At 34.9% G+C, this 12,755-nt stretch overlaps 2 protein-coding genes across 2 annotated transcripts in view; one reads left to right on the top strand and one right to left on the bottom strand.

The window, feature by feature from the left end:
- Nucleotides 1-2,052: 2,052 nt before the first annotated feature.
- Nucleotides 2,053-3,350, top strand: LOC112094499 (dolichyl-diphosphooligosaccharide--protein glycosyltransferase subunit 4A). Its single transcript, XM_024175493.1, has 2 exons — nucleotides 2,053-2,187; nucleotides 3,096-3,350. Exon 2 carries the CDS (start codon nucleotides 3,096-3,098, stop codon nucleotides 3,207-3,209), a length of 114 nt encoding a protein of 37 aa, XP_024031261.1. The 5' UTR covers nucleotides 2,053-2,187; the 3' UTR covers nucleotides 3,210-3,350.
- A 396-nt stretch (nucleotides 3,351-3,746) lies between these two features.
- LOC21404174 overlaps nucleotides 3,747-12,755 on the bottom strand; it is a 14,600-nt gene continuing 5,591 nt past the window's right edge. The window contains 3 exon segments of the mRNA XM_024175466.1: nucleotides 3,747-4,647; nucleotides 9,706-9,949; nucleotides 9,952-10,447. Coding sequence (XP_024031234.1) covers nucleotides 3,747-4,647; nucleotides 9,706-9,949; nucleotides 9,952-10,447 — 1,641 coding nt within the window.

Raw genomic sequence — 12,755 nt, 5'->3', positions numbered from 1 at the left:
TTTTTAGTATACCTCCAAAACTTTTAAGGGTATTAAAAAAAAAAAAAAAAACGTCGCATGTTTTACGTAAAATACAAACATCTCAATTGAAATCATAATACTTATCTTTTAATTCTCAATCTCTTAAATCAAAGTCAATAAAATTGAACAACTTCCAACAACGTTACAAGTTGGGGGACAAATTTATCAAAAAAAGAATTTTATGAGGCAAGTTATCAAAGTAATATAAATTCGGAGGTAAATGTGCAAAATGCTATAGAAAAAAAAATAGAGAATTAAAAATGGAACACTTAATATAAATTAAAGGATAAATTTCACGTGACCCTTCTTAAATTATAGATTTTGTCACAAAATACCTCTCAAAATTCAATTTTTAACATCCATCATGTCAAAATTTAAAAGTCTTTTAAATTTTTCCTTTCCATTAAGATTTTAACGAAATTGGGGCATTTTAGTGACAACGTCAATAAATGTAGTATTTAGATTTTTTATTTAAAGATTTAAACACCATTTTTTCTAACCAATTCCTTTATAAATGATTTTCTTTTCAAAAATTCCTTTTATAATTGATAGAGCCGTGTTTATTGTCCAATCATCATCTTCATTGTCTTTCTTTTCCTCCATATCCACGCTAGAAGAAATAACAGCATTGCAAAAATACTATCTATGACCCAAAAAGATGAAGACCTCGTTCGTTTCACTGATTCGAGTTTAAAATTTGAGTTTTGCTACAGTAAAAAGCTCTCACAAATAATCACATCTAACTTTTTTATTACAGTAAAAAATTCTCACATACAATCACATCTCAACTCAAATTATAAACTCGAATCAGCGAAACGAACGAGGCCGAAGTTGTTTTTATAATCAAAGATCATGTGCCATATAAAATATACTTCTTTTGCCCTAATTAAAATCCACTAAGAGTGGGTTAATTATCGATCCCAAAACCAACTAACAATACATATATTTTCAAGACTCAGCTTACACTTTACGGGATTAATGGAGAATTTCCGTCGTTCACAGTAAACTAATAACAAAAATAAGATATACTTTGTAAGAAAGAAAGTGAATCGAGAGTGAACGGGAGTGAGAGGGAGGGAGAGATGGGGGGAAGAGTGTCTGTTTGGGCACGATAGAGATAGAGAGAGAGAGAGAGTAATTTTATAAGTTTATTTGATTAATTATATATTACCTTAGTTTAGGGGTAACATCGTACTTTCACATTTAATAATCCATTATCCAACTCTTTTGAGGAACAAGCTCCACATGTCATTTTCAGTTAACATTTTAATAAAAATGAGAAATTTGTAATAGTTGTCAAGTTTAGAAGGAAGGAATGTTACAAATTAAAATTTATGAACCATTATGTGACAAAGTTTATAATTTAAATGGATAAAACGAGCAATTACCCTAAATTAAATAGGGTTTAGATAGTGGATAGAAAGACTGACTCGACCCCTTTTCAGTATCTTCTCAGATCGTTTAGTTTGCTACAGCTCTTTTGCTCTTTTTTAGTGGTGACCGGTTGTCTTTTAAAAATTTGATCGGTGTATCTTGGGTAATCTCTTTTTTTGAGTTTTTAATGTGTAATAAAGGAGACAATTGTCGCCATTCTTTAGTTGTTGGTCACCGACATGTGTTTGGCTTTGTTTTGTAATAACGGAGGTGGTTTCTCAACTTTTTAATTTTGGTTGTGTTTCCCAGCTGGTTAGATTGTTTACCGATGGCGTGAGTTTTTTAGTCCTGTTAGAATTTTATTTATGTCGTGTTGCTGATATTCCCTCTATGCGGGGTTAGTGATATGTCCCTGAGTTCGGACGACTATCTTGATGGAGTTCGGACATGGAAGGGTTTTTTCAAATCAAGTCATTTTGTTTGTTTTTTAATGTGTTAGAGAGATTTTTTTTTTAATTTTTGGGCCTGTCCTTCATAGGTCATTAACATTATATTGTATGTTTTGTGTTCTGTTTTTCGGTTTAAATGCAATTTCCCTTAAACACGTGACTTGCGTGTGCAGGAGCATTAATAGATTTTATTATTATTATTTTAGAGTTAAAGTAAAAAGGTCAATTAACCTGATAAAAATGGTTATAGTTTTGAGGAGGGCATTTACCTAATTCATCGGGCTTTCTCACTCTATCGGAAGCAAATCTGTCTTCGTTGACTCAGAGAACGCCTCCCGACACCGTGAGTTTCTTCCTTCTTTCTTTCTTTCTTTTTGTCAATTTCTCGATTTCTCGATTACAATTCTATTTGACCTGGAAGTATTCCCGTTTCTTGATTCTGGTTTGTATAGATCTCTGATTCCTTGGTTGTGGTATCAAGTCATTTGATAAATGGAAATCTAGGGCTTTTCTCCACGAAAATCGATCAATCTGTCATAATCGGTGCTTTATGCCCAAGTTTTATCGCAGTTTCTACAGAAAATTAGAGATTATGTTTAGGTGTCTCGTGATATAGGTTATTAATTTGGGAAATTGAAGATTTTGATGATGACGTATTTAGGATCTGGAACTTAAGCCATAATTGGTAGGCAGAGAGTGGATTAGAGACAATGGGAAGCTTGATTTCAGAAAATTCTTAGTGTTAATAGGCTATGATTCAGAAGAAAAAGGGATTACTTGAGAGAATATGGAAGAGTTGTCAAATGAAATTTGTAAAAAAAAAAAACAAAAAAAAACGAAAAGAAGAAGAAGAAGAAGAATCAAATCAGGCATAATGAATTCAGTTCAGTGTTATATGGCCCCAATTAAATAGAAGTAGTCCATCAAAATGTGGATGTGGCCCCAATTGAAGAGGGGATGAGAATCGTCGTCTTGCGAATGATTCTTTCGGTGTTTTGAACCCACTGGAGAGGGCAACATAATAATATTTGTTGAGTTTGTTGACAAATTTCAATTTCTGTCTCTGTGGTTGGCCCGCTCAGTAGTCCATGTTTAGTCCTCCTTTTTTTTTTTTTTTTTTAAATCTTTGCATATATGTTTCCTCCATTGTTTATGGCAAACTTGGTTTTCAGCTTAAATAAAGATTTATATTATATGGTATTATTGATGCGTGGTAATATTAATTTTATAATCTTTCGTTCCTTGTTACAGATGATTGACGACCAAGACTTGGGTTTCTTTGCCAATTTTCTGGGTATCTTCATTTTTGTACTGGTAATAGCTTATCATTATGTGATGGCCGACCCAAAGTATGAGGGAAACTAAGGATTCCTTTTTATTCCCCAATGTAGTACTTATAGAGATGCCAAGTATTGTGGACTGAGCTGTTTTGCTAATGTATGCAGTTGGATTTACTTGAGATCTACATGAATATGAATGCATTTTTTCTGGATTTATGACAACTTATAGTACCTTTTATGATTGTGATGAAGTTGATAGTGCTCTTGAAATGGTAGCTTTGTTGAATGTTGAGTATCTGAAAGTATGCAAAAAGTTCTTTTCTGTATTTTAGTTTGATGTAAAGAGATCGTGAAGTTCTAATGTCACTTCACTGAAGTCAAATGCCATGGGAAAGAAAGAAGATTATATCCTGGTGCCAAAAAAAGGTTAGATCTTTGTATGTCTTTAACCTAGAGAAACTTAGACGTGCATTATGGGAACGTAAATTGGTCATGCTGGTTTGATATTTCGTATATTAGATTACTCTATTAGTAATAGGTGGCTTAGGGATCAAATATTGTCTAAGCACACCCATTTATTTACAGGTTGATGCTTTTGGTACATATATTATGAACTCAGCAGTTACTTTTTACAGGAAATTTTGTGCAAATTTTTATTGTTGGAAGGATTTTCCAATTTAGCTAGTTCTTTTACTTTTTTATCAATCTCATTAGCTTCCCTTGCCAAACTATGGGTGCCAAACCCAAGGCCAGTTAAGGAAAGAGCCAATTGCCTCTTAAACTTCTCTGTACCTTCGCAAGTGTATTCCTTCTCAACAACTTCCACCAGATGTCGTAGGAAACAACTTAGAATGGCATCTACTTCCTTATCATTTGAACCCAAATGCTTTGATACATTTTCATGTGCCAATCTTCCCAATTCAATGCCATGTGAGAAGTCTTCTGTTGGCGACACTTGGAGAGTCGTGATCGAAGTGGCTTTTTCAATGCATCTCAACAACATAGACTCAACTCTCATTTTGAAAAATTCTAGATCCTCATTCACTTGTTTCAGGACCTCCTCCAGATCACCTCCTTGCTCCTGCGATGCTTCAAAAACAAAAACAAATTCTATTTCATAGGCAACAAAGAGCAAAAGATTCATCAATGTTGAGAATGACCCTAGTAGCTTATGGTAGCAAACACTGTCAAACGGCAAGAACCAGAAATTTGGCTCCATTTCAGCTTCTTCTATGAACTTTTCTAGATCATCAACGTGGCATTTTAGCTGAAGATGCTTTTCTCTCAATACTCTAGAAGCGGGAACATTTTTCTGTGTAGGAAAAAGACTTACATTTTCAACACAATCTCGGAGCACTCCAATGCACTGTGAAAGTTCAGTCTTTGCAAGAGTTGCTGCTCTTGCAGGATTAAGAAGGAGCTCTACTAGGACAAAGCATATTAATCCAATTGTTGCCTCTATGATTCTAGCAATTGCAAACTCGGTTGGAGAACCATAATCTCTCCTACCCACGATTAGTAATTGTGGGAATAACCGCATTATCTTCTAGAAGCAAGCATTATCTTCTAGAAGCAAGCATTATCTCCTAAGGATTATGCCCGGCTAGGGCTAGGGATCATGTGATTATCTATTTCCTAGATTCTAGGTGACCGGCTAATAATAGAATTAGGGATAAGTTCTTTTCTCCAATGAGTTTATCTAACTCGTGTATATATATAGCCCTTTAGTGGCTTGTGTAAATTATTGGAATTAATAAAATATTTTTTCCTCCATTCTTTTCCACATGGTATCAGAGCCATAGGGCTTTTTTTTGTAGAAATAAATCCTTCTTTTCCTCGGCCTTCATAGCCGAATTTCACTGATTTTTTTTCCTCGGCCTTCATAGATTTTTTCCTCGGCCTTCATAGATTTTTTCCTTGGCCTTCATAGATTTTTTCCTCGGCCTTCATAGTCGAATTTCTCTGAAGTGCCTTCATCGTAGTTCCCTTTTTTCCCATTACAGTTTTTTCTTCCGCAATTTTTTTTTCCTGAATTTGCCTTTTCTTTGCGGATTACCCTCTTTCCTGTTTCTTGTTTTGCGGATTACCCTCTTTCTTGTGATCCCACATCTGAATAAATTCAAAGATGTCAGAAACAACCTTTTCAACTCCCTTGGTTCAAGCAACCCAACAGCATGAGGAAGAACAGATCCAGCGTTCTTCAGGCGATTTCTAGAATATACAGACAACCTATAGACTCAATGGCAGAAACTACCCGAAGTGGTCCCAATTGGTTAGGACTTTTCTAAAGGGAAAAGGAAAATTAAGTCACTTTCTTGGGACTAGACCGGATGAATGAGATGTTGGATTCGAAGCTTGGGATGAAGAGGATTCCATGATCATGTCTTGGTTGTGGAATTCCATGACACCTGAAAACAGCGACACATTCATGTTTCTGCCAACCGCAAAGGCGATTTGGGATGCTGCACATGGAACCTACTCTAAGGTCCGTGATGCAGCTTTGATTTACGAGATTAAGATCAAAACAGCGGCAGCCAAACAGGGAAAGAAAACTGTAACAGAATACACTAATTTTCTGCAAAACCAGTGGCAAGAACTGGATTATTGCAGGGTAATTGACTTGAAGTGCAGTGATTGTGCAGGGGCAATGAAAAGATTCATAGAAAGAGCTCGAGTTTATGACTTTCTTACAGGTTTAAACCCGGAATTTGATCTTATACAAATCCAGGAAGTTGGAAATCTCGTCCTTGGAAGAGGCAATAGCTTTAATCCGGGCTGAGGAAAGTCGCAGAGGAGTGATGCTTGAACCTGAAGCAGTTGATGGATCTGCACTCGCAACCTCTAGTAACAAACAACGGAGTCTCATCTTGGAACAACCACCAAAAGCTGAACTTGGAAAAACGGAGGATAAAAAGGGAGCAAATCGAGAAGATCTCTGGTGTACCTACTGTAAAAGCCACGACATACAAGAGAGCGCTGCTGGAAATTACATGGAAAACCTTCAACAACTAGCCGTGAATGGGGAAATAAAGGAGGACAGCATCAACGACAACAAGGCCAAGCATATAAGACCTCCCAAGTAAGTCAAGATCAAGCTCAAACTCAAGACCATAGCGGGTTGAATAATGAAGATATAGAAAAATTGAGGAACTTGTTGGGAACCCTTGAGAAACCATCCTCCAACACTTGCTCTTTGGCACTCTTAGGTAAGCACTCATTCTCTTGTGGACTAAAATGCTTTAGATAAATTGTTTGTGAATTCATAGATTTTAGACTCGGGAGCTACGGATCATATGACACATGCCTCAAACGAATTTAAAACTTACACCCCGTGTCCAAGTAATAGAAAAATTACGATTGCCGATGGAACAACAACCACAGTTGCCGGGGTAGGGGATGTCCATATCACACCTAGTTTTATCCTTAAAAATGTTTTACATGTCCCAAAACTGTCCACCAACCTTGTGTCTATTCAAAAGCTTGCAAAAGACTTACATTGCCATGTTACGTTTTACCCTTCTTATTGTGAGTTTCAAGATCAGGATTTGGGGAAGAAGATTGGACGTGCTAAGGAAAATGATGGACTCTATTACCTTGAGACGTCGAATTTTTCACATATGATCAGGAAGAGCCTAACATCCTCATTTTTGTCTTCCTCCAAAAGGGATCTCATTTGCTTGCACCACTACCGCCTTGGCCATCCTTCTTTTGCAGTTTTAAAAATTTTCCTTCTTTATTTAGGGGATTAGATATTAGGGGATTTCATTGTGACATTTGTGATGCAAAACACACTCGTGTTTCCTTTTCTATTAGTAATAAAAGATGTTCTTCTCATTTCTATCTAATACACAGTGATATTTGGGGCCCTTCCACTACTCCAAATATCTCCGGTTCACGTTGGTTTGTGTCCTTTATCAATGATTGTACTAGAGTTACCTAGATCATTTTGCTCAAAAATAAATCTGATGTGAGTAACATCTTTCCCGATTTCCACTTGATGATTTAAAATCAGTTTGGTACTAAAATAAAGAGATTTAGGTCTGACAATGCAAAAGACTACTTTAATCAGTTCTTGTCTCCTTTTTTCCAAAAAGAAGGAATCATCCATTAGTCATCTTGCGTAAAAACTCCACAACAAAACGGGGTTGCAGAAAGAAAAAATGGTCACCTCCTAAAAACTACCTGGGCACTCTTGTTTCATCATAACGTACCAAAACACTATTGGGGGGAAGCCATTCTTACCGCTTCCTAGATCATAAACTGAATTCCTTCAAGGGTTTTAGGGTCAAAAAGTCCAATGGAAGCTCTTTCTAAATTCCATTCTGATATCAACCAACAACCTTACACCTAGAATTTTTGGGTGCACTTCATTTGTTCATGTCCATAGCAACAATCGGGGAAAATTGGACCCTAGAGCTGTCAAATGTGTCTTTGTAGGTTACTCTTCCACACAAAAAGGGTACAAAGGGTACAAATGCTATCATCCACCCACCAAAAAGCTCTTTGTCTCAGCCGATGTCACATTTGCATAAGAGAAACCATATTTTGCTCAACCTTATCTTCAGGGGGAGCCATCTATTATAGAAGATAAGGATTCTTTCCTTCGTGATCTACCATCCTCTTCTTCATCATCCCATCCTCCCACTCCTAACTTGTGGAATCCGCAGCACCCTCAAAACCTACCACAGCCTACCCAATACCATTTGTGTCTCCTATATAGGATAAGACTCTTGATCATATACGCTTTGGAAAAGAAAAGACGTACTCAAGGAAACGGGGCCCAGCCTTTGAATCTACGCAAGTTCAAATCTCCAACCTGACTCTTGAGAATGAGGTAATAATTTCTGAACCTACTTTGCCTTTATTGGTAGAACACCCACCTTCATATCTTGACCTTCAAACACTTAACCAAGAATTGCCTATAGCTATAAGAAAAGGAACCCGCGAATGTACCAAGAGGCCATTATACCCACTATTTGATTTTGAATCCTTTGAGAGGTTTTCACCATCACATAAAAGCCTTCTTACGAGTCTAAATGAAATTGCTATTCCAAACACTTTCTCAGAGGCATTATCTAAGGAAGAATAGCGAAAAGTTATGGGAGTGGAAATGGATGTTCTGGAAAAAAAGGAACATGGGAGATAGTGGACCTTCTGAAGGGAAAGAAAGCAGTGGGGTGCAAATGGGTCTTTTCTCTAAAATTCAAGGCAAATGGGTCATTAGAGGGCTACAAAGCAAGACTAGTTGCCAAATGGTACACTCAGACATATGGGGTGGATTATCAAGAGACTTTTGTGCCAGTCGCAAAAATGAACACAGTAAGGATCTTATTGTCATTGGCAGCCAATTATACCTGGGACCTACAACAGTATGATGTGAAGATCGCATTCCTTCACGGGGACTTAGAAGAGGAAATGTATATGACCATTCCCCCTGGGTTCAGAGGAGTTGAAAAAGAAAAAGTATGCAAGTTAAAGAAAGCATTGTACGGTTTAAAACAGTCACTCCGTGCTTGGTTTGGAAGATTCACCAAAGTGATGCTAGCCACCGGATATAAGCAAAGTCAGGGAAACCACACCCTCTTCATCAAACACTCGGATTCAGGGGGAGTCACAGTCTTGATAGTTTATGTGGACGACATTATTGTAACAAGAAACGATGAGAGGGAGAAACAATCCTTGAAGTAGCGTCTGATCAAAGAGTTCGAGATTAAGGAATTGGGAAGGTTGAAATACTTTCTTGGGATTGAGGTGGCACATTCAAGACAAGGCATCTTCATTTCACAGCAGAAATATGTCATGGATCTTCTCAGAGAAACAGGAATGCTCGCTAGTGAACCAGCAGCAACTCCTATAGAGGCGAACCATAAACTTAGAGAAGCCACAGGTGATCAAACAGTAGACAGAGAAATGTACCAAAGAGGTCCATCTACAAGCAGCCTACCGAGTGCTTCATTACCTAAAGGCTAACCCAGGAAAGGGAATAATGTTCAAGAGGAACTCCGAACTTGTCTTTGAGGCTTACACGGATGCAGATGCAGGATCTCGTATGGATCGAAGGTCTATCTCCGGATATGGTACATTCCTTGGAGGCAACTTGGTGACATGGAGAAGTAAGAAACAAAATGTTGTAGCTCAATCAAGTGCAGAAGCCGAGTTTAGGGCAATGGCACAGGGAGTCTGCGAATTGTTATGGTTGAAGATCATATTGGACGACTTGAAGATTAAATGGAGTGGGCCGATGAGCCTCTACTGCGATAATAAATCAGCAATCAGCATTGCACATAATCCAATGCCAACACGACCGAACAAAACACGTCGAGGTGGACCGACACTTTATCAAGGAGAAGCTAGATAGTGGATTGATCTGCACCATATGGTCCCACAGGAGATCAACTAGCTGATATCTTCAGTAAAGGGCTATATATATACACGAGTTGGATAAACTCATTGGAGAAAAGAACTTATTCCTAATTTTATTGTTAGTCGGTCACCCAGAATCTAGGAAATAGCCCTTTAGTGGCTTGTGTAAATTATTGGAATTAATAAAATATTTTTTCCTCATTCTTATCCACAGTAATGCCCCAATAACCGCAGAAAATGCACCAGCTTGACCATAAGTCCTGCTTGGATTAGAAAACTGGTGATGATGATCCAAGGCAGTAAAAGTTAAGAGCCTCAGATGTGAAAGCCTTTGGAAAAGGAAGAAACACAAAATTCCATAGATCGAGGACCCCATTGATGTTCCTTGTGCCCGAGCATTTGCAACTGCGAAGGTGGCCTGCCGTCCCGACACAAAACTGATTGCAATTGTCGGTCCGTCCTGTGTCCATTTTCTTTGTTATAGATCAGCCCGAATAACACAGCAAGATCCAATGAGAAGGCCCTTTCGAAGCTATTCAGCTTCTCTTTTGATCCTTTGCTGTTGAGTTTTGGACTCTTATCGAAGTTTGATATTATTGGGGGATCATCCTGAAGGAATTCCATGCAATATAAGAGGAAAAGACCAGGGAGATTTTCAGGTACAATGGAGGAAGTTTGGGGGGTCCAAAGGTTTTCCTCAGAAGTTTCCCGTTTCCCCTCAGGAGCTGTAGTTGTATCCAAAGGCACAAAGCACTTTGCATGCTCTAGTTTTAGGCCTATTTGTACTTTGGAAATTTCTAGAACTTGTTTGAACTTCTCATCAATAATGCTAATAGGATACGTAGACGAAAATGACAAGGCTATTTCCATCCCCTTCATGGGCATTTCCGTAACTTGCTGTTTTTCTCCCAACTCCTTCCAATTGAGTTTTACTTGCGGTCTTTCCCATGCCATGCCTCCCTGATTACAAAAAAGAAACTAATGGACTTTAGAAGCCTCATCAATTGCATAATGACAAGTTTCACAGAAGTTTGGAGGAAGCTTTCGAACCACTCCAGACCGGTTCAAACAATATTTTCTTTCATTAAAAAATTTGAATTTAAAATGTAGTATTTTCTCTCATAAAATTTGAATAGATCTTTTTATTCATACACCTCTTTTTATTCTCTGCGTCCTTTTTAAATGAAAAATCCTTATGACAAAAAGACCATCACATAAAATGATGAAAAAATGATAATTATGATAAATTTAATTACATAATAAAATTTTATTAAAAAAACTTCCAATATTATATCTCAAATTAGACACTATTGTTATTTTTAAAATCCATGAAAAAGCTTTCACCTGACATCTAAAAACTTACATGGAGATTTTTTTTTTGTATGATGATTTTTCTTTTATCTTTTTTATTAATTTTATGTTTATATTTTTTCTAACTAATCTTTTTGTCTTTGTAAAGGTTAATTATTTAATTTTTTTTTAGCTTTGTATAAAGTTGGATTTTCTTAATGTTTCTTTCTCTTTTTTAAATAAAAAAAATCATTTTCCCATTTTCATCAATACCTTAGTTGATATAATAACTATGTTGCCCTTATGCTTTATCTCCTTTTATTTTTTTAAATGTAATTAATATTTTTTTATGTATGAAAAAAGGCTTTAAGCCCAAAACTTAAAAAAAAAAAATATATATATATATATATAGAGTTAAAAAACAATAATATCAAATAAAAAATTAAAATAAAATGGTGGGTATGAAAAGAAAAATAAAATGGTTAAAAATTGATTATATCGCGTTTGGTATGCAGTAATCTTAAGGATGAGAATGAGAATATACAATATTACCATGTTTGGTACAAGAATTATAATATTTAGATTCTCAAGAAAGTGATTACCATGGGATTCATTTTCTCTCATTTTAAGGTAATTTGAATACCACCCAACATGGTGTTATTCAAATTCCCAGGAATCTCAAAATCATGAGAATCTTATTATAATAATAAATATAATATTAATAATATTATTTTTATTATTATTATCATTATATTAATAATGTTATTCTTATATTAATAATATTATTTTTATTATTATTATCATTATATTAATAATGTTATTCTTATATTAATAATATTATTTTTATTATTATTATCATTATATTAATAATGTTATTCTTATATTAATAATATTATTTTTATTATTATTATCATTATATTAATAATGTTATTCTTATATTAATAATATTATTTTTATTATTATTATCATTATATTAATAATGTTATTCTTATATTAATAATATTATTTTTATTATTAATAATAATATTTTTTTATTAATATTATTATTATGGATCTTCTTCCATGCAAACAACCAAACATAGTAATGTATTATTCCTATGAATCATATTACTCTCTATCACTTTTCTGAGAATATGATTCCTATTAATTCCCGCATACCAAACGCCTCTTAAAAATAATTAGGGATAGTCTTGCAATAATGGAGTGTGTAAAAAGTAATTTAATCCTTTTAAAATTATGTAGGGTGTGTATTTAAAAAGGGGTGTAGAGAGTAAAAATGAGGGTAATCATTTCATTTTTTTTTAGCTTTCTATAAAGTTGGATTTTCTTAATGTTTCTTTCTCTTTTTTAAATAAAAAAATTCGTTTTCCCATTTTGCCATTTTCATCAATACCTTAGTTGATATAATAAGTATGTTGCCCTTATGCTTTATCTCCTTTTATTTTTTTAAAATGTAATTAATAGTTTTTTTATGTATGAAAAAAGGCTTTATGCCCAAAACTTCAAAAAAAAAAGAGTTAAAAAACAATAATGTCAAATAAAAAATTAAAATAAAATGGTGGGTATGAAAAGAAAAATAAAATGGTTAAAGCTTGATTATATCATAAAAATAGTTAGGGATAGTCTTGCAATAATAGAGTGTGTAAAAAATAATTTAATCTTTTTAAAATTATGTGGGGTGTGTATTTAAAAAGGGGTGTAAAAAGTAAAAATGAGGGTGTGAATAGAATCACCTATAATTCTGGTTTGAACCCACTTTACAAACAAACCCCAAAAGACTTTATTACAAAAATTTCTTTATATTTTAAACTTTTATGCACAAATAACTTATTATTTTTTATAACTTACAGTTTAATACCATATAATAGGTTGTAACTCCAAGCAAAAAAAAAGAAAAAAAGTTGTAACTGTGGCATGGTTTATGGTCTTCCAATAGCCAAACAAGCATGAATCGGCAACAAAAAAAAAAAAAAAAAGG

The sequence above is a fragment of the Morus notabilis genome, unplaced genomic scaffold, assembly GCF_000414095.1.
Source record: "Morus notabilis unplaced genomic scaffold, ASM41409v2 Scaffold256, whole genome shotgun sequence".
Classification (NCBI taxonomy): Eukaryota; Viridiplantae; Streptophyta; class Magnoliopsida; order Rosales; family Moraceae; genus Morus; species Morus notabilis.
The sequence above is the reverse complement of the archived record's forward strand: the minus strand, read 5'-3'. Positions and strand labels throughout refer to the sequence as shown.

What these genes read in the sequence shown, in the direction of transcription:
- LOC112094499 (XM_024175493.1), top strand. Translation starts at nt 3,096, where the DNA reads ATGATTGACGACCAAGACTTGGGTTTCTTTGCCAATTTTCTGGGTATC.